Source organism: Macrobrachium rosenbergii, chromosome 22 (genome assembly GCF_040412425.1).
Source record: "Macrobrachium rosenbergii isolate ZJJX-2024 chromosome 22, ASM4041242v1, whole genome shotgun sequence".
NCBI lineage: Eukaryota > Metazoa > Arthropoda > Malacostraca > Decapoda > Palaemonidae > Macrobrachium > Macrobrachium rosenbergii.
Window position 1 is genome coordinate 7604049 of NC_089762.1, and position 20942 is coordinate 7624990.

The 20942-nt window shown below is 44.1% G+C and overlaps 1 protein-coding gene across 1 annotated transcript in view; it reads left to right on the forward strand.

Moving 5' to 3' along the window:
- LOC136850568 (DNA damage-binding protein 2-like) overlaps positions 1-20942 on the forward strand; it is a 336700-nt gene that overhangs the window by 37170 nt on the left and 278588 nt on the right. Inside the window, exon 3 of the mRNA XM_067124193.1 lies at positions 9816-9953. Within this exon, the coding sequence (XP_066980294.1) occupies positions 9816-9953 (138 nt within the window). The remainder of the gene's footprint in view (positions 1-9815; positions 9954-20942) is intronic.

The window sequence follows — 20942 nt, forward strand, 5'->3', positions numbered from 1 at the left end:
ATGCTATATTGAAATATATTTTGTGATTGTAGAATTAATATGCAAACCCCTCAGTCACTAAAGCCTATGTTGGAGAGGAAGTCGCTAACCTATAGGCACTGCCTAGGGAAGGACAGGCCTTGTAAATGGTTCTTCTCTTCTGTCGAGTTTGATCCCCAAACTCTCATGTTTCATGCCGAAGGAATGAATTCACTCAATTTAGTTCATGTTCAGAGTGCCGGATCTGGCCTTCTGAAGAGTGGGTGAGCTTTGCTGATAAGAAGAAGAGAGAGAAGAAAGTTTCTTCGGTGTCATCAGAGTGCAATACTCTCTGGTGACACCAAAGAATCTCTCCAGGTCTTTCTTACCCCTGGCTAAACTTACGCCTGCTGTTACCACTCCTAAGGGAGGGGTTTCTCTTTTGCCGACTCCTGCTGCTGTGTCAACAGAGAGCCTCTTGGAGAGGTGTACTTGGGCATATGCTTGTTCTCTTGGTGTAGGGAGGTTGCCTCACCTAACCTGACCTGACCATTGTAAGTGCTATGGTGACCAAGGGGCTTTGGGAGCTCTGGCCCTCCTTAGGCCTCTCAGGGGAGCCAAGTGTGTCTGGTCTGATGATTCACTTGAAGACTGTGCAAGGCCTTCCAGTCACGGCTTCAACTGTAACAGTGACGACTTCTATAGTTACGGTATCCGCCGGCTCGAGGGCTACCACCACATCGTCGATAACACTGCACATCCCTTCAGTGGTGCGCTCCCAGGTGCTTCCATTGACTTTGTCATCTGATGATGTCCTCCACACGCTGCTGACAAAAGCTGCCCTCAGTAAGAAGTTGAAGAAGAGGAGAAGGAAGTCATCGTTGTTGCCTTCGTCTTCGTCTTCATCGTCGAGTGCTGTCGCCTCCTCCCTTTCTTCCAAAGCTAGCAAGTGGAGGAAGAAGGCTGCCTTGCCTGCCCACAGGAAGTATTGTAGAGCTTGCAGCATCCAGTTCTCTCCTGCAGCGAGGGCTACCGGGTCTCTTGCTAGCGATGCTGCTAGTACCACTGCGGAGTGCACAGGAGCAACTGCTGCCTGAGGTTCTCCTGACCTCTGGTGCACCAGTACCAGTCCTGGTAGCTTGCTGTTATGAACCACTCTTAGGTTCATCAGGTTCTTTTAAAACAAAAATATCAGGACTGAGAAAAGACGGCAGAAATTGGGGCAGACAAAGGAGGAAGGAGCTAAATAAAACCAAAAGGTGGCCTTAACACTAATTTATATACAGAATTTACAGTTTTTACAAATGAGTCAGGTTCCTAAAAATAACCACTAAAAATGGTTCTGTAGCAAAATTTAACATTTACTATCCAAAATGCGTCAGCATTAAAAGTAAATAGTTACACTGAAAAATGAGTCGGCAATAAAGCAACACTTATTCAAAATGAATCAACATCAAAATTACACACTTAATAAAAAATGAGCCGGCTTTAAGAATAAGTCATTACCCCACATTATTCAAAATAATATACATTTCATGAGCAGCATAATAAATTACATTAAACAGTCAGTAAATAAATAAACATATGACCTCAGTAATTATAATAACCACAGCAGGATTAACAAACACAACCACAACAGGGTTAACAATTACAATCACAACAGACCAAACTTTGCAGTTACACTGGCCAGCTACTGAAACTGAAACAACCGCAGAAATCGTTGAACATATCATGACAGGTAAGCTGCCACGACAGAACATGCTGCCAACGGACAAAGCCACACACAGACGAACTTGGGAGTTGTCGAGACAGCCATTTGCTGCCAACAGACGAAGCGCCACACAGATGAACTCAGGGGAGTTGTCGAGACAGCCACTTGCTGCCAACGGACGAAGCGCCACATAGATGAAATCAGGGGAGTTGTCGAGACAGCCACTTGCTGCCAGCGGACGAAGCCACACACAGACGAACTCAGGGGAGTTGTCAAGACAGCCACTTGCTGCCAGTGGACGAAGCCACACACAGACGAACTCAGGGGAGTTGTCGAGACAGCCACTTGCTGCCAGCGGACGAAGCCACACACAGACGAACTCAGGGGAGTTGTCGAGACAGCCACTTGCTGCCAACGGATGAAGTGCCACACAGAAGAACTCAGGGGAGTTGTCGAGACAGCCACTTGCTGCCAACGGATGAAGCGCCACACAGAAGAACTCAGGGGAGTTGTCGAGACAGCCACTTGCTGCCAACGGATGAAGCGCCACACAGAAGAACTCAGGGGAGTTGTCGAGAGAGCCACTTGCTGCCAACGGATGAAGCGCCACACAGAAGAACTCAGGGGAGTTGTCAAGACAGCCACTTGCTGCCAGTGGATGAAGCCACACACAGATGAACTCAGGGGAGTTGCCAAGACAGCCACTTGCTGCCAGCGGACGAAGCCACACACAGACGAACTCAGGGGAGTTGTCGAGAGAGCCACTTGCTGTCAACGGACGAAGCACCACACAGACAAACTCAGGGAAGTTGTTGAGACAGCCACTTGCTGCCAGCAGACGAAGCCACACACAGACGAACTCAGGGGAGTTGTCAAGACAGCCACTTGCTGCCAGCGGACGAAGCCACACACAGACAAACTTGGGAGTTGTCGAGACAGCTACTTGCTACCAGCGGACGAAGCCACACACAGACGAACTCAGGGGAGTTGTCGAGACAGCCACTTGCTGCCAACGGACATGGCCAGACACTGATGAGGTTGTTCCAAAGGATGTGGATCCAGAAAAAGTCGTCCATCCAAAACAGAGTCTCAGGTAATCACCTGCTGCTGCTCCAAAACTGACTCCCAGGTAAGCATACCTGCTGCTGCTACCCAACTGCTGACTCCTCGCTGCTACAAACCTGACTGACAAAGTCCGACACCATCCGACAGACGTCAACTCACCTAAACAAAAAACAAGATCAGGATAACAGGTATAACAACCATACCTAGGGAACAATCGGCAAACGGTTGTCCCAGCTAAACAACTGCTAAACCTGACACTTGCCTATACAGTCCGGCAAGGAACCCAGGTCTACGGACCTGGTCTGGGCTGCCAGCATGACCCAGTGGGGGAAAGTGAGCAGAGAGCGTGCAGGTGCTCCCTCACCCCACTCTGCTCTTCCTATGCCCCAGGACTCGGAAACCCCCAAGTTATAGAGGCGTTTTACAGAGATCATTAGAATGATTCAGTATTATAATGATCCTGAGGAAGAGACCTTGGCTTTCCCTGGGGACTGTTCATCAGCCATTGAGTTTTTTTGGGGACCCTACAAGGAACCAAGGGTCTTGATCAGCTTAGCTTGGTCTAGACTTGCTGATGGGGCCTTAGACCAAGTGAATTCTCTTGTTTCTGGACAAGAGAATTTGCTTTGGTTTAGCTGCTCATGCAAGACACTTCCTCTGCCTCTAGCTCACCAGAGGAAATACTGTGTTCCTTTGGAGTGCCCAATGCTTACCAAATAGGTTGACTCAGACCTGACTCATCTGTGTCCCGGTCTGTCACTGGAGCAGTTTTGTGTGGAGGGAGTCTCCCTTTTGCTGGTGGCCAAGATTGCTTCCTCTTCTTCAGGTTCCTGTACCCCAGAAGAAGACACAACCTTATGACCTTTAGGAGACTGATGGTGTCTGGAGGTAGGGCCATTACCTACCTTGCCCACCAGATAGCAAACCTAGTCTTGAAAAGGTAGGACTCAGCATTGTCTCAGATCTGTAGGTTCGCCGGATCCACGTCAGCATTGGCGATCAGGGGTTCTGTCTCCCTCTTTGCTAGAGGAGAGTGGAGCAGGACACGGTGGATAGGCGGCATGTGAAAAACAACAAGGTTGTTGTCCAGGCACCAGGTAGTGGTAAAGACCTCCAGGTTTTCACGTGGCACTGCAGCCTAACCTTCTGGTCAGGCTGGTCCTTCCTCTTCGGGTCAGAGAAAGTCTCAGGTTTCCTCGGCCCCTCATAGAGCTACCCAGGCTGCTTCTACCCCTGTAGCGAAAGACACAAAGTTGCACCCCTTTCAGACTCCCTCCCATACCAGGTAGGGGAGCAAGGACAAGAGGTAGGGTGGAGGATGCTAGAGGCAGCATTCCTCCTCACTTGCTGCCAATAGAGGGGACAAGTGGACAGTGTAGCAGTGATATGGAGCAGAGACCTAGTAGATATCCTTCGGGTAAGGTATCTGCTACCCTTTGAGTCTCTGCCAGCCCTTGCTATCAGTCTGGTCTGGTTCCAAACATACATTCCTTGCTCAGAAGGATCTTGCCCTTTGGGAAAAGGTGAATGCGATGCTCAGGAAAAGCGCTTTGGAAGTCGTGAATGATCAGTCTCCAGGTTTTTAGTCACCTGTTCCTAGTGGAGAAGGCGACAGGCAGCTGGAGACCAGTCATCAACCTCCCCCCATGAACCAATTTGTTCTCCAGTCCCAGTCCAAGGTGGAACTGGTGCATTCAGTTCTTGATTCTGTCAGAGCGGGAGACTTTATTCTTTCAGTGGACTTGAAGGATGTGTATTTTCAAATACCAATCCATTGGTCTTGCAAATACCTCTGCTTTACACTCAGGGGGACGGTGTTCCAGTTCAGGGCACTTTGTTTCAGGCTCACAACCACTCACTCACATGTTCTCACTGATCTCAGCTTGGGCCCACTTGCATGGCATACGTCTTTTGAGGTACAGGCAGTCGTCGGTTAATGGCGGGCTTGGTTACCGGCGATTCAGTTTTATGGCGCCTGTCTAGCTACGAAAATTTGCACCGGTACGTAATTAAAAGAGGTGCCGATAACCAAAAGATGACACTTTTCAACGCCGATAAGCCCCGAAAATCGCTGATTTTCGGTTATCGGCTATATTCAGTTATCATCCCACCCTCAGAACGGAACCTCCACCGATAACCGGGTACTGCTTGTACCTGGACGATTGGCTGGTCTTGGCAAGGTCATTGCCACAGTTACTCCAAGACAGAGATCATCTTCTCAAGTTTTGTCACGACCTGGGAGTGGTGATCAACTTCAAGAAGTCAGATCTCACACCCAAGTAGAGGGTAAAGTATCTGGGCATGCTGAATAGATACAGCAGCTGCAAGAGTCTTCCCTTCAGACTCGCTTGTCAGCAGGTTCAGAGAGGTAGCACTAAAGTTCCTGTCTGAACAGGAACAACATGCTCATCAATGGCAAGTTGTTCTTTGTCACCTATCGTCTTTGGAGGAACTGGTCCTTCATGGGTGGCTTCACCTCTGCTTCCTTCAGTAAAGAAAGAAGGAGGTTTGGTCTCCTGTGAGGGACCCTCCTTTCTTTCCTATTCCTCTGTCAGAGGAGGTCAGGAAAGATCTGGCTTGGTGGCTAGATGACCAGAAACTCTTAATAGCGGTACCACTGGGCATTCCCCCTTACAAAATGCTTCGTTTTTGGATGCATTGACCAAGGGATTAGGCACACACACACAACAAGAGACACATCCGCATCAGTGTTGTGGAGCTCAAGGCAGCTTTTTTTAACCCTTCACGAGTCTCATGACTGTGTGATGGGACGCTGAGTGTTGGCGATGAACGACACCACAGTGGTGGCATGCATCAACAAGTAGGGAGGGATAGTTTCCTTCCAGCTGCACAATTTGGCAGTGCAGGTGCATGAGTTGGTGGTAACGCATTCAGTGGAGCTGTCAGCCAGGTACATTGCGGCTTCTTGGAATGTGGTGGCAGACAAGCTCAGTTGCTCAAGTTAGGGGATAGGGACAGAATGGACTTCACAGCAGGACTTTGTGGAGTGACTTCAATCATTGGGGTCTTCCTATCATAGGCCTGTTCATGACCTGGTATAACAGGAAGCTACCGGTGTTTTGTTCAATTGTGCCAGACCCATGGGCTGCAATGGGGGATGCATTCCAGCACCCATGGGACAACCTAAAGGCATACACCTTCCCTCTGTTCTGTCTAATTCATCAGGTGATCAGCAGGGTCATGATCACCCCGAATCCCAGGTTGACTGTTGTGGCTCCCAACTGGCCACAGACTGAGTGGTATCTGGAGCTGCCAGCTCTGTTATCTTTGGTCATGAGAGAGATTTCCCCATGGCACAACCTTCTGTGCCAGCTGTGTGTCAAGAGGTATCAACAGGTAGTGGAAGGGCTGGCACTTCATGCCTGGAGACTATCCAGAATCTTCTGTGAGAGAGGGTTTTCTCAATGCACAACGAAGGAGATGTCTGGATACCTGCAAAAATTGTCAGCAGTATTGTACCAGGCCAAGTCCTTTGGATGAAGGGGTTAGATCTCTTGTCCTCATGGAAGATCTTTATGCTTCTGGGAAGCTTCAAACAGTCTTGTCCACCCAGGGACCTTGGGCCCCCCAAGTGTGACGTGACTCTCATAATGAGGAGCCTGGCTTTTGCTGTAAGAGCTGTTGAGAGAGTCAATGGACGGGGATCTGACCTTCAAGACTGTTTTCTTGTTTGCCTTGGCTTCGGCAAAGACAGGAAGTCCAGAATTTGTAGTGAAGACTCAGAATCTGTTGACTCTTGACTCCAAATTCAATTCCTTTTTGATCCCCTCCCTAGAGAACTTTGTAGGTAATGGTAAAGATGAGATGCTACTTTGAATTCAGTCCGCAAGAGATCACAAAGTTAGGGGCATCGCCCATTCCACTGCATTTTGGAAGAACCCGTCAGTTCAGCAGGTAATATGAGCATGGTATGTGGTCATGTCAGACCACATTTACCTTGTGTTACCTTTGGGACGTTGCTGACAAATCCTTGGACACATTTTTTCCTTGGATCTTGTGGTGGCTGCCCAACAGGTCGTGTGGCTCATCTGGCTTCCCTATGGGACAAATGCATCTTGTCTAAGATGTTTGGTAAGCTAGAGATGTTGTATGTGAGTGAATGGTCTCCTCCCTTTTCTCTTTTACTAATCTGTCTCTTAAGACAGAGAGGTAGGTAGCAAGCTGTCACATACTGGATGGACAAGTTCTGCAGGTGACTACATTGACAGGTGCATTGTCTTGCATCTTGTAGATTGATCGGGTGAACGTCTCCCCTTCTCTCTCTCCAGACAAGGGGAGAGAGGGATAGACAATGAAACAAACCCGTTTGTTTTATTAGCAAGTTTTATTGTCTCCGGCACTCTTGGGTTCCTCCAGGCCTTCTTCAAAGTAATGACACAACTATTACGTCAAGCCCAGAAATCTAGCAGTTGCAACATCCCATATACCCAACCAGCAAGAGGTGCAGGATTCCTTCCTCAGCTCTTCCAGACCAGGAAGGTATTCCTGGGTGGGTAGAACCAAATCAGTCTGTTCAGCGATTTACTTAAACTTCTCCCTCCAATGGGTAAGTCTCCTACGTAAAGACTGAAGGTTTGTATCGTGTTTCATATGGGTTTACTGTACTTTTTTGTGAACAAAACAATATATTTTACAGTCAGTGGAAAACATGTAGCCTACCGAACTAAGTTTTGCTTATGAGAGAAAAAGAAGGGAGTTGCCTTTTTTGTTTTTAAGTGCAATTTACAAAGTTTATTTTGTTGCAAATGTCATGGTGTCTCTTGGGAGCTAGTGCTATTTAAATCAAGAGAGAGCAGCAGTCCAGTTAAGCAATTTTTGGAAAGTTTATCACATAATTGCTACTTAGTCTAAGTTTATTCTCTAATTCTTTTTATTTACAATCAGTCTACAACTAGTACAGGTTTCCTCTGAATTCTTGTGAACAATACTTTATTGGATACCCGGCATAACAATTCACACTACCTACAATCAGTCAAGTGACCAGTCATTAACATACATGCGTAATGATCATTAATGCACCAACATTTTTCCCTTTTATCCAAAACCCAATCCACAAAGTCAGTAGACACGAAAAACACCAACAAATCTCCAATATGTATATGACAGCTAAAACACTTGAATGTTTACTCGATTGGGCTCTTCACCAAAAACTGTAAAATGTTTTTTTCGCACATGCTAATGAGATGAGTTAAGAGTCTTTTCTCTTTTCAAACTGACTACCTCCAAAGTTACAATAGGGAATTTAGCTTTCTGCACCAATATAGGTAACTCTGTCACACAAAGGTTACTCGATTTTTACAGTATTATATAAATTCTGTCTTTCCAGAATTCCAGCTCCACTATTTGTAGTTCATAAGACCCTCACACTTCAATCCGGAGAACTTAATGCTCACATCACCTACAAGTGATGGACTTCCTCATGACTTTCCTGTGTTGTGAGAAGTCCATCGTTAAACAAGCTGTGAATGATGGCTTACTATAAAAAAAATGAACTCAAACTAACATTTTTGAAATATCAAGGTATTTTATTTCAAACATTAGTTAACTTTTAACACTACATTTTTCTCATGTACACATCTGTACACAAATATTGGAAAATAAGGTAGATAATTGCTTTTTGCATAAAGTTTCAGTTTAATTTGTGATGGTTGTTGCTGATAAGCATATTTAGTGTTGACAGCTGCAGATGAAAAACGTTTGGCCTACTGAACTAAGTGTTGTGTACGAGAGAAAAAGAAGGGGGTTGCTGTTTTTGTTTCTAAGTGTATTTATGAGTTTATTTTGTTACAGATATGGGAAAATAAAGTAAATAATTATTTTATTGCCTAAAGTTTACACTTTCAAGTGTGATGGTTGATGTTTATAAGAATATTAAATGTTTATCACTATCTAGTACAGGTAGTCCCGTTATCGGCGGGGATTCCATTTTGAGAGTGTGATGGTAACCGAAAATCTGCGATTTTTGTCACCTTTTCAGCAATTTTCAGGGCTTATCGGCGCCAAAAAGCACCAATTTTCAGTTATCGATGCCTCTGTTGGGTATGTGTCGCTGCCAATATCCAATTATTGGTGCCAATAAGTGGAAGTCGGCAATTTTCGGCGCCGAAAATTGCCAATTTTCATCGCTAGACAAATGCCGTAAAACTGGATCGCCGTTAACCGGAGACTGCCTGTATTGACAGTGTTAGATGAGGAAGGGTAGGGAGTTACCCATGCACACCCCTAGATTATTTTACTCTCCAGTATCCGGATTTCGACATCATGCAACAGGTCCTTGGCTCTGTTAATCTGGAATTTGAGGGATTACTCTCTTTATACAGTATATTTTATTACAAATACAGGGGAAAAGGTAGACAATTGCATTTTGCATAAAGTTTTAAGTTTAAAGTGTGATGGTTGTTTATAAGCCTACTGAGTGTGGTATTGACAAGGTAGGCGGAATAAGGGTATGGAGTTGCTGTTTTACACACTTAGAGCTATTTGCTTGTGCTTATCTGTATTTTGCCCATATCCAGTAGAGGCTTGGTTATATTAATCCAGATAATTGAGAGGTTACATATTAGGAGGGAAATCTTGTACTCTCATATATCTGGTGCTGCTAACGAAAAGAAGTAATAGAGTGCATTAGAAGGCACTAGAGGGTACTATTCAGATCAGTTTATTAGTCTGGGAATGGAGTTTGTACTCTGGTAGACACAGTGGAGATCCATTGGACCTTACTATCCAGGCATACCAGTCACCCAGTGAGACAGATTTTCTATTTTTCTGTGAAGGTTTGTCTGAGAAACATTTCTTGGCAAAGGAAATGGCTAAAATTTTTGTGTTTTTTATTTACTGTTTTATGAATTAATGCAAGGTTGTTGTGCTTGGCCTTTGGCCTAAAACCCATACTCCATTCCACTCCATAATATCAGCATACCTGCCATTTTTTTTTTATAAGATATATACTGTACTTGAGATTTACTGTTAGAATACAGGTTGTAATGAATAGCAGGTAGGAAATTTATCTCTGTGAGAATATTTATTGTTTTCAAAATTGTAATTTCTCCTTATTTTTTAGAAGAGAGAAAATGTACCATGGATAGACAGACAGGCATTGCAACAGAAGAATGGTTCTATAAATTTCTCAAGCTGTCATTTATTGCATTTTTTGAGAAACAGAAGTTTTGGAACTACGCCACCTTTTTGGCAGGATCAGGTAATGTGAATGATTTGTTTATTTACCCAGTCCATTAGAATTATGCTTTTGTTTTTATTGATTCATGTAGTATCATACTCTGTATGGTAGTATCAGGATATATTTTTGGCCCAAAATAGAAATTTGTATGATAAAAATAATTACAGTGACCCCTCGCTACTTCGCGATTCGATTATCGCGAATTCACGACTTCGCAGAGTTTTTAATATATATTAATGGGAAATATAGCGCGGATTTTCTGGAGAAAAATCGCTATATATGAACACCGAAAATTTCTCATTAAATCCATTAAAATATTAATAATAAATAGTATTTCCTAGTCTAAGAACAACAAAACAAGTGTACAATAGCAAAAAACCAGATATTTGCACTTGTAACTCCTATGACAAAAAAAAAAAAAAACCATGTGGAAAGTGATGCATATAAATGGAAAGTGATGCCTATACAGTACAGTACCGCGTGTTCCATTGTTGGGAAAACACAAAGCGTACCATCTCGGTGACTAAGTGCGTTGTAACACGGGCTGTGATTGGTGCATGGGAGGGAGACGACAAATCACAGCTTCCCGATTTCTAATTGGGCCTGTGATTGGTGCTTAGACTGATGCTCAGAACCTGCAGCATCTCCCCTTGTCTCTCTCTCGCGGCCACTTTGCTTCAAGCTTTCTCGCCAAACGGTTTTCTTTACGCTGTGCTGTGTGATTCATTTGTGGTTTTTGTTGAACTTTGCTCCAATTTTCACCCCCTGCAATGGCTCCCAAGCGTGCTGCTTCTTCCAAGGCTGGTACTGAGCCTAAACGCCATCGAAGAATGATGATGATCGCTGAAAAGGTGAAACTTTCTCCCTTCCTTCATTTGAAGGAAGGGAGAAAGTTCGCAGCTGTAGCCTGCCATTTTGGCGTGAACAAATCCACCGTTCGCTACATCTACAAGGACGAGGCGAAGATTAGGAAGACAGCTGCCATCACCTTTAACAAGTCAGCGAAGAGAGTGGTTACGGCTCGTAATAAAACCATCGTCTGTATGGAAGCTGCTTTGGCCCTGTGGATAGCCGACTGCCGAAAGAAGAACATAGCCTTGGATACGAACATTATCCAAACAAAGGTTAGGAGCCTATACGAGACCTTCGCCGCTAAGGAACCAGAGGACGACAGTGGCGAGCGTAAAGAAGCAGAAGAAGATGAAGAAGATGTAGATGATCCGCAACCAGAGACGTCCAGTCATTCACTACGTAAGAAACTACAATTTTCTGCTAGCAAAGGGTGGTTTGCAAAGTTTCAGAAACACTACGGCCTAAAAAGCGCCTCCTTGCATGGCGAGGCTGCTTTGGCTGACATGGTCGCTGTTGAAACATATGTCAATGAAACCTTGAAGAAGATTATCTCTGAAGGTGAATATCAGCCTGAGCAAGTTTTCAATATGGACGAGACGGGCTTGTTTTGGAAAAGAATGCCCTCACGAACTTTCTTGTTCAAAGAGGAAGCAAAAGCCTCTGGCTTTAAAGCATACAAGGATCGTGTGACCCTCGTGATGTGTGGCAATGCTGCGGGATTTTTATTAAAGCCAGGACTTATTTACAAGTCTAAAAACCCAAGAATCTGCTACCTGTACATTGGATGCACAATCCAAAGGCCTGGATAACGAAGATGCTGACCTCCGACTGGTTCCACCAGTGTTTTATCCCACAAGTGTAGGTGTATCTAGTAGAAAAGGGCATGCCATTCAAAGTCCTTCTCATTATGGATAATGCTGGTGGCCATGCTACTGATCTGTTGTATTCGGGGGTTCAGGTTGAGTTCCTACCGGCCAACACGATGTCACTTATTCAGCCAATGGACCAGGGAGTTATTAGGGCGTTCAAGGCCCTATACACAAGGAATGCCCTGGCGAACCTGGTTGCTTCCGTGGATGCCGCCCAAGAAGACGACGATTTCAACTTGAAGGCATACTGGCGGCAGTACACAATTGCTACGTGCCTCCAAAATATCCACAAGGCATTGGAAGAAATGAAGCCTGCCACCATTAACGCCAGCTGGAAGAAGTTGTGGCCCGAGGTTGTTTACGACGACAAAGGATTTACACCTGCCGAAATCCAACACTCGGCAGTACAGAAAGCTGTGCAGTTGGCTGCAATCCTTGGAGGTGAGGGCTTTGGAGACATGACCACGGGCGACGTCGACAAACTTCTAGACTGCCACTCCCAGCCACTAACTGATGAAGACCTCAAAGAGTTGACGAAGTCGGCGAGCGAAGAAGAAGAAGAAGAAGCAGCGCAGCAAGAAACAGAAGTTGTCTCCCAAACTGGCTTGACTTTGGAACGGCTCGCCAGGCTCTGCAACCTGGCTAAGGAACTGCAAGAGCGGTCGCAGGAATGGGACGACGATATGGTTTGATTGGTTCAGTTCTGCAACATGGTCGATGACGTCATGGCCCCCTACAAGATGCTCTTCGACCGGAAAAAGAAGCAGCGGCAGCAACTGCCAATCACAATGTTTTTGCAGCCTCGCCAAAAAGAGCCAGTTCCTGCCGCTGCTACTACGGTTACACCTTCGGAAACCGCGGAAGAAGTGGAAGAGGTGCCCCAGGAAATGGCACCGCCGTCTGGAGAGACATAAAATACAATCATTGACTGCGCAGTAAAAGTCATCAACACCTTCGTCGTCATCATTTTTACTGCGCAGCAAATTCATCACCATCTTCATTCAAGTTTTACTTCAACTTCTTTTGTGGTGAGTACAGTAACAATCTTTATTTTTTTTTTAATCATAAGTGTTACTGTACTGTATTACATGTAATGCAGTACAGTAACATGATACTGTATTGTATTACTGTATATATTATTACTGTATGTATACTGTATTCTTTAAAATTTAAAGCTTGCCAATCACGTCATATACTATAGCTACTTTACAACGGTAAATTAGCCCCTGTTATATGGTACTGTAAACTTACCTACTGAAGTCATATTGCTTAACAGTTGTCCCTGTTATTAATAGAATAAAGGGTGGGTTGTTAAGAGTACAGTGAGGGTTTTAAAAAGTCCAAATACTGTACACGTTAAATAAATAAATATGCTGTTCGTACTTCACGGAATTTCAATTATCGCGGCCGGTCTTGGAACCTCTCCCGCGTTAAACGAGAGGTCACTGTATTTGGATACTTACCTACTGTTAAAGGTAGCTTACATCATCCTGCCGTTAGGTGCGACTGGCATTCAAAATAAATAAAAAGAAAGTGCTTGGCTGACCTGGATGGATTGTTTCTGGTGTTAGAATGTTTAAGTTCAAGTCAGAGTTCATGACCACCCACTAAGATGTGGGGAGGCTGGGTGGATTTCCTCGTTAATAGTAAACATCCAAATAATTAACCCTTTTGTACTGGCAAGCATCCTTTGATGCACAATAATGGCATAAGAGGAGAAGTGGGCTGTATCATATGATAATCATTATTTTTTGCCTTGATATTGGAATGAATTTTGTGGGAAAATGTTCAGATCGCTTGAATGGGCCATAATTGACTATATGGCAATGCTCACATCTTAGCTGAGGATACAAGGGAGAATAGTGTAGCTTGAGATTTTATGGGGGATGTACTACATCTCCTCATCCCAGTACATCTCGTCAATATTCGTCCATAAATATACTCAGGGATTGTTACTGATTTTAGTTCTCATCTTTTTCAATACTATGTGAACTGTAATTGTAATTTTGCAATATAAAGGAAAAAATGAATAGTGGAAAGAACATGTATATATAACTCCCAAAATTTAGCTTATTTTTATGAGTGTCTTGGAAAAGAGGCCTGCACAGAGTTGGAAATATTTACTTTCAACTTCCTGTGAAGGTACAAAAAAATTTTTAGAATTTTTTTCTTTTGCCATGTGCATTTGCATATCTTCCTCTAACCAGTGATGTGTTTTTTATATTTCAAGTTGGGCAACCTTAAAGTCTGCCCAGTTTCGGGGTACTGTTAATGTATATTTAACATGGTATATAAGGGTTAATTTTATTGTATAAATTTTCATTATTTGTGATGAATCTTCCCATCTGTTGAAGTTAGCTGACTGCCACACTGAATGAGGATGGTTGTTAGTGCAAACATAGAGACATCTGCTCAGCCAAGTGAACTAAAAGCTTTTTTAAAAGGGAAAAAGCTTTTAAACATTCTTGCCTGTTGTGTGATCCTTCTTGGTAAATACTGTTACCAGATGGTGGATCCATGGGACGGTGTAGGGTCCTCGCATTGAGACTTGTCAGAGGATCCTTATGGGGAAAAAGAACTTGTCTCATAGAGTACTACTGGTGACTCTTGTGCTAGAGTTGAAAGCCCGCAACAGACAGTCTAGAACTAAAGATAATAACTACCTTCAGATATGAAGGTATACTCCTATGCACTTGTGGGTACCTTCATACTCCCCAAACTCAGCTCTGGGATTTCCTTACAACTAGTGATAAGAGAGAAAGGAAGGTTACTCTTATATTTAGATCAGGAGAAAATTGTCCCTGCCGCAACAATAGGACCAAGAGCTTTACAATTCTTATATGAAATTTCAAGTCTCGCAAATAATGCAAGGCAAAAAAAAGAGTTACTACTCCACTAAGCTGTATTGACAACTTTCTCTAGCAAAAGTTTTTAAAGAAAAGTAATCGATGTGCTAATGACGTGGACATCATTAGGCCGTTAATTTCAAGAATGGTAAAAGCTCAGGATTCAACTCAGTGTTTGCTGACTTCATTAATCAACATAAAAAAAGGGCATAGCATTCATGGACATGGAGTGTTTGGCCTCCTAACACCCAGAATAAATCCTTAACTCCTCCTCATAAGGGTTTAAGTCTGTCCAGATAAGCCCATAGAGCTCAAACTGGACATAACAAAGCCTTTTCTACATTACCTACTAAAGTAGTTAAATTAGGCACTGTCACAAATCTGGGAAGGACATTCATTTTGACTAGATTTTTGCTCTATGCAATGGAAGAAAAGAGAGACAGGCATCCCTTTGAACAAAGCCTACATTACAAGAAAGGGCTTGATGCTCACTAATACAATTGCTGTAGCAAGAGCTAAAAGAAACAGTGTCTTCAAAGTTAAGTTCTTGAGAGAACCCTTATCCAAAGGCTCAGACTGAGGTAATGTTAAATCTCAAGGGCTATGTCCACATTCCATCCTAAACCATAATAGGATTTTAGGATTTCCAGATCAAATCTAATTAATCACGAGAGATATCCAAGTTAGCATGACACAGAACTGAAGACGACGATATTCAAGTTTGAATGACGCAGAATTGAAGAAAACAGAGTGAATCGTATGATCTCTGGTATAGAAAACAGTTTCACTTTCCTGAGATACCAGGAGAACTTACTGAGGCTGTCTACAGAGGTATGGGTGCTGGGTATCCCTCTGGATAAGCACCAAGATCTATAAACTGACCTCTGTTGTTGATACAGACTAACAGTGGAGGTCCTTCTAGGCTTAAGGACTGATTCCCAAGTCACTCTTGAAAAGCCTTTAGCTCATGAGAGATGGTTGACAGACTCCACATGGTCTGATGAAGCATGTGGAGGTTTTGATGGAATCTTCTCAAATGAGGCTATCTGAAATCTTTCCTGAATGGCACATGGCAGGGAACATCTACTGCCAGGAGAGGTAGCTTGAGAAACCATTCCCTTTGGGGTTACAGAGGAGCTATCAAAATTATCTTTGCATTCAACCCCATTTGAAGAAAAGCATTGACTGCCCATGCCTGAGGGTCCTGGCATGGAGAGCAGTAAACTAGGGGTATTTTTCTTTGGGCATTGTTGAACAGGTTGATGTTTGAGTCTTCCCAAAGGTTCCTCACCTGGTAGACCTTTGGATAAAGAGACCATTCTGATGAAAGAACATTGCTCTGTCCTGTTGAGTTAGTCTGCAGTAACATTGTTACTCCCTGAGGCAAACTAAGTTGAAAGAATGATGTTCCTGGACACTGTTCCAAGGAGAAGCGTCTCTGCTAGCCTGGCGACAATCTTTCAATTTTGTGCCTCCTTGCTTCCATGTGTAAGAGATAGGTTGAATTGCTGTAATAAACTCTGATTGTTCCCATATGAATCCAAACCTTCGGCCTTTATATTGGGAAAATTCTCCTGCACACCTGGAATATCGATTATGAAAAAATTTGATGTAATATGATCAAAGCATGGTGGAATAATACATAGTGTTACCCAATGAGACCGGGGAGTGGGAGGAATCTCCTCTCGTCCCACAGAAACTCGTGACATACCAGTGTTCTCTTAACCACCTTCTTGAGCAGATGCGCGCTGCTCATCTCTCTTCGAAGCCGGTTTTTTCTCTTCCAGCCATTTCGTTTGCAATTGGTTATAAGTTCTGTGTCTTGTGTGGTGAATTTTGTGCCTTTTTGTGTATATGTTTGCTTCATCTTCATGCAAACCCATGATTTACCTAAGCCTAATGCTAAGAAGCAAAGGAAGTTCCTTGGTATTGCTGACAACTCTTGCTTCTGCTACATTGCTTCTTTTGAAACTGATCCCCATGTAACTTGTAGCAGGTGTAGACTTCACATTTCCAATGTAAGTAGCCCCTGTTCTGAATGTTGTGGTTGGTCTCCTGAGCAATGGAGATGTTTCGAGTCGAAGAAGTACAAGAGGAAGGGTGCTGCTCAGCCATGGGAGGGTTTCAACTCTTTGATGGCGGAGGACGATGCCATTCCCTCTTGTTCCTTTTCTCCTTCCCCAAATCGTCTTCTTGCTGCTTCTTCCTTGGAAGATTTTTCCCCTTCACGTTCGTCTGTTGTTTCCTCAATAGATGTTTCTGAGGAGGGTTCAGATTTTCGTCCTGTTGATTCTCTTCCTGCTCTTGGGGGGCTTGTAAGGACACTCCTCCGCCCTTGGATAAGGTACGAGGTTTGGTATGTGTTTTTTATTTCCAGATTCAGTCATAGATGGCTCTACTCTCCTTGAGTGTTGGTTGACCTTAGGCCTTCCCAAAGAACCATGGGTGGGGGGGGACTATTTTCTTATCTAATGGTGTCCCGTTTCTCCTCTTTTGCTTCCAAGAACATTTCGTCTACTGTGTCGGTGACATCTTCGCGTATGACTTCCGCAGCCATCTCCATGACGAATGCCTGTGTACCAGCCGTTGCTTCTGGCCGTATAGCTGCGTCCTTGTTTCCCTCATCATATGATGTTCTGCATACGGCCACTCCATCCCAGCTTCATGCGACCGGTCCTTGTTGTCTACTGCTTCTATTTTTCAGGCCTTACTGGAGAGGGTTGCAGTCCTCGAAGGGATCGACCGCTCTGTTTCTATGGTTCGTAGGAAGAAACACTTTAGCTCTCTGTCTCCCGTTTTGGTGAGGGTGGTTGTTAGCTTATCTCAGTACGGCCATATTCCATCCAAGGAGGTTACAGGCACACATTCCATGGCCGTTTCTATGAAGAAACCACAGGGCTGCTCAGTCACAGCTGTATTTTCTCGTGATCGCCATGAAATTATGGATTTTCATAAAACAGCAGATCAAGCATTGCCTGAGGTAGCAGCAGCTCAGGCCTTGCCTGAGGTGATTGTTACTCCTTCTTCTCCCAGCCGTACAGAAGTGAGTACTAGACAGACAACAGTAAGAAGGAAAGACGACAAGGTTCCCGAGAGTATGACCACGGTCTCCTTCTCAACCTCGTTTTCTCGACCATGACGTTCCTGCACATCATGCTTCACCTGCAACAGTAAACTCGCCACACTGGCCTCGAGGACATGACTCCTCTCCTCAGAATTCTTCTCATGTACGGCCGCGACATTGGTCTTGACTGCGGTCACGTGGCCGTGAGAACTCCCAAGGTAGTTACAGTTCATCAGCACGGAATTCTTCAGATTCTTGTTCATTTTCGACTACAGTTTGGTTTTGTTTACAGTGAAGTTCTGTAAAACCATACCACCCTACACTTCCGAAACAGGAATTGATCAATCGGTATTGAATGTGCAAGATTGTTTCCTTGTGCTTGTGCAATCGGAATTACAGGCAGTCCCTGGTTAACGATGGGGGAGGTTCCGTTCCTGGCCGAATGCCGATAACCGAAAATTGTTGATAACCAGATCATCACAGTAATTATGGTAATAAATGGCATTTACAATGCTGTAAGCGCCGATAAACTGCTTACTGACGCCAGTAAACCACTTATTGGCACAGATGAACCGCCTACTGACACCGATAAACTGCCTGCTGATGCCGATAAAATGCCTACCGGTGCCGAAAATTGCTTACCAGCACCAAAAATCTGGTTAATGATGTTGTTAGCCAAGCACCATAAAACCAAAACTTTGTTAACCAATGCTGCCCATAAGCAGGGACTGCCTGTATGTTCCAGCTCTGTAGATCTATGGATCAGGCCTACTCATTACAACAGCATCAGTGCCCTCTTCTGCAATACTGTTCTTAGCAAGGATGGAGCTTAATTCTTGAAGATGGAAAGAGGGGCCGTGGTCTTTGACAAGGCCTCCCCATTCCTTCCCATTCGAACCTAATGGTGAGATAACAATTATCCTTGGAGTGTTGTACACACTTCCTTCCAGAGATACTTCATGCCTTGAAGCATCAACCGAAGGGCTTTCACCCAGGTCCTAACTTAGGCTAGCCTAACCTAACTAGTTCTAGCCTAACTTTACCAGACCAGAACTTCTTGCTCATGGCATCAACCAGGAGGTAGTCACGTGCTTTTCAAGGGCCTAAGATGGGTTAGGTTTGGTTGGGTACTTAGCCTAGTATAACTAGTTCTAGCCAAACCTTACCAAACCTGCACTTCACTATTCTGAAACTTCTTGTTCCAGGGCATCAAACTGCTCTTCAAGGGGTTAGGTTGGGTTAGGTTAGGTTGGGTACTTAACCCAACCCAACCCAGCCTAGTCTGACCTAATCTGCACCTCAATAACCTGGATCATCTTAGCTCTCCAAGCCTCAGGATCCAAGGATAGGTGTTCCGTAGTGTTGTTGAGGAACGGTACCATGGTAGTTTCTTAGTCAACAAGGGGCAGGGGGCTAATGTCCTATCATCTCCCCAATTGACAGTGCGGGTGCACGGGTTTGCGGTAGCACACTCAGCATGTGCAGTCAACTAGACACACTCCAGGAATATGGATGTATGATGAACAAGTTTAGTCACCAGGGTCAGTGTCAGTGACAATTGGTCTTGACACCTTGACATTTCAAAGAATTGTTTGATCTAGGAAGACAGTCAATTGGTCCTTCAATTTCAATAGGCAGTCCCCAGTTTACGGCGGGGGTTCCGTTCTTACGCCGCATCGTAAAGCAAAAATCATCGTAAACCAAAAAATTGTCGAAAATTGTCAAAAATCCAAAGAAAACCTTACTTTTAATGCTTTTGGTGCATTGAAAACAATGTAATCTGCATTTTATTGAGTTTTTCATTAAAAAAAACCTCTAAATTTTGATGATTCTTCCATTTTGGAGCCATATTTCTTCAGTCGGATTGGCGTCGTTAGCGTCGTAACCCCGGAACATGCGTTGTAAACCAGGAAATAATTTTTTATGAATATAATTGAAAAGCATCATAACCTCGGAACATCGGAAGCCGGACCCGTTGTAAACCGGGGACTGCCTACACTGAAGCTGATACTATTAGGCTCTGTTTCTACAGACTGTGGGCATAACAGGTATCGTCCATGCCACATTGAAAATATAGCTCCTCATCCAATCAGCAAAATTAGCAATGGTTGGGTCAGGTCAGTACATGTACTTGGATAGGTGACCTGGAGCACCGGATTCTGTTGACATCTAGGAGACGTGTTTCACATCCATGGTTAGAAACATTGGGATTACTTAGTACTTGGCTAGGTGACCTAGAAACTTCAGATGCTGTTGACGCCTAGGAGACATCTTTTGCATCCATTATTCAAGTCTTGGGCTTACAACTTCCCTTCGTTCTGCCTGATTCATCTGGAAATCAACAGCACCTCCAAACTAAGTTCCAACAACTTGTTTTTGGTTCCTACTCAGTCAAGAAGTGGTGTCTAGGAGTTCCTGTGAGGAGTGGGAGATGTAACCAGTAGCTGTTGCTACTGCAATTACCAGTTAATCCACAACCCGAGAGGGAGAGAATTTTATGTGAATCTTATGACAGCTTCAGGAGTCTCAGGGTCCGAATAGACACTCCTTTGATGGCGACGTAGCCAAGGTAGTGCCATGGTTACACTATTCTTCCTCCTCCAGAGATTTTTTCATTCTTTTTAGACTTTCAAGAGTCTCAAGATCCAAAGATAGATACTCCTCGGTGTGTTAGCAACGACACCACAGTAGTGCCATGGTCAACAAAAGTTCTAGTGTCCTTTCATCTACTCTATTGCAGTGCATGTACTTGAGTAGACAGAAGAACATTCAGTTCAGTGGCCAACAGACACATCACAAGCAAGATAGATGTAATTGCAACAATTCATTCTCTGAAGTCAGGAGATAAGGACAGTTGATCTTGGCACCTTGACTTCTGGAAATTCATTCAACCTTTGAAGAAGATTGATCATTGTCCTTATTGTCTCAACTTACCGAAGTCGGCATTGTTCTGTTCTGTCTTCTTGCACTCTTGAATAAAGCAAGGCATCTTTGGTATCCATTAAGCCATTTGCCATTCTGCAGGTTTCGAGACTAGAAAAGTTCAAGACTGTCGTGAGGTCATTCTTGTTGAAACAGAAGTAACCTGCACGCCAATGGCAAGTCATTCTAGGTCACTTGTCATCTTTAGAGAAGCTCATCCTTCACCGCCGGCTTCGCCTCCGCTCTTTACAGTGGAGCTTGAAAGAGTTTTGGTCTCTTGTGGGGGATTCTCCATTCTTCCACCTCCCCTTATCACAGGAGGTATGGGGTATGGAGTTCCACAAGGGAGTGTCCTTAGTGGTACTCAGTTTACATTAGCAATTAATGATATCAGTAACGTGCTACCGGTCGGAATTAAAAGTAACCTGTATATGGATGATTTTGCCATATATTATAC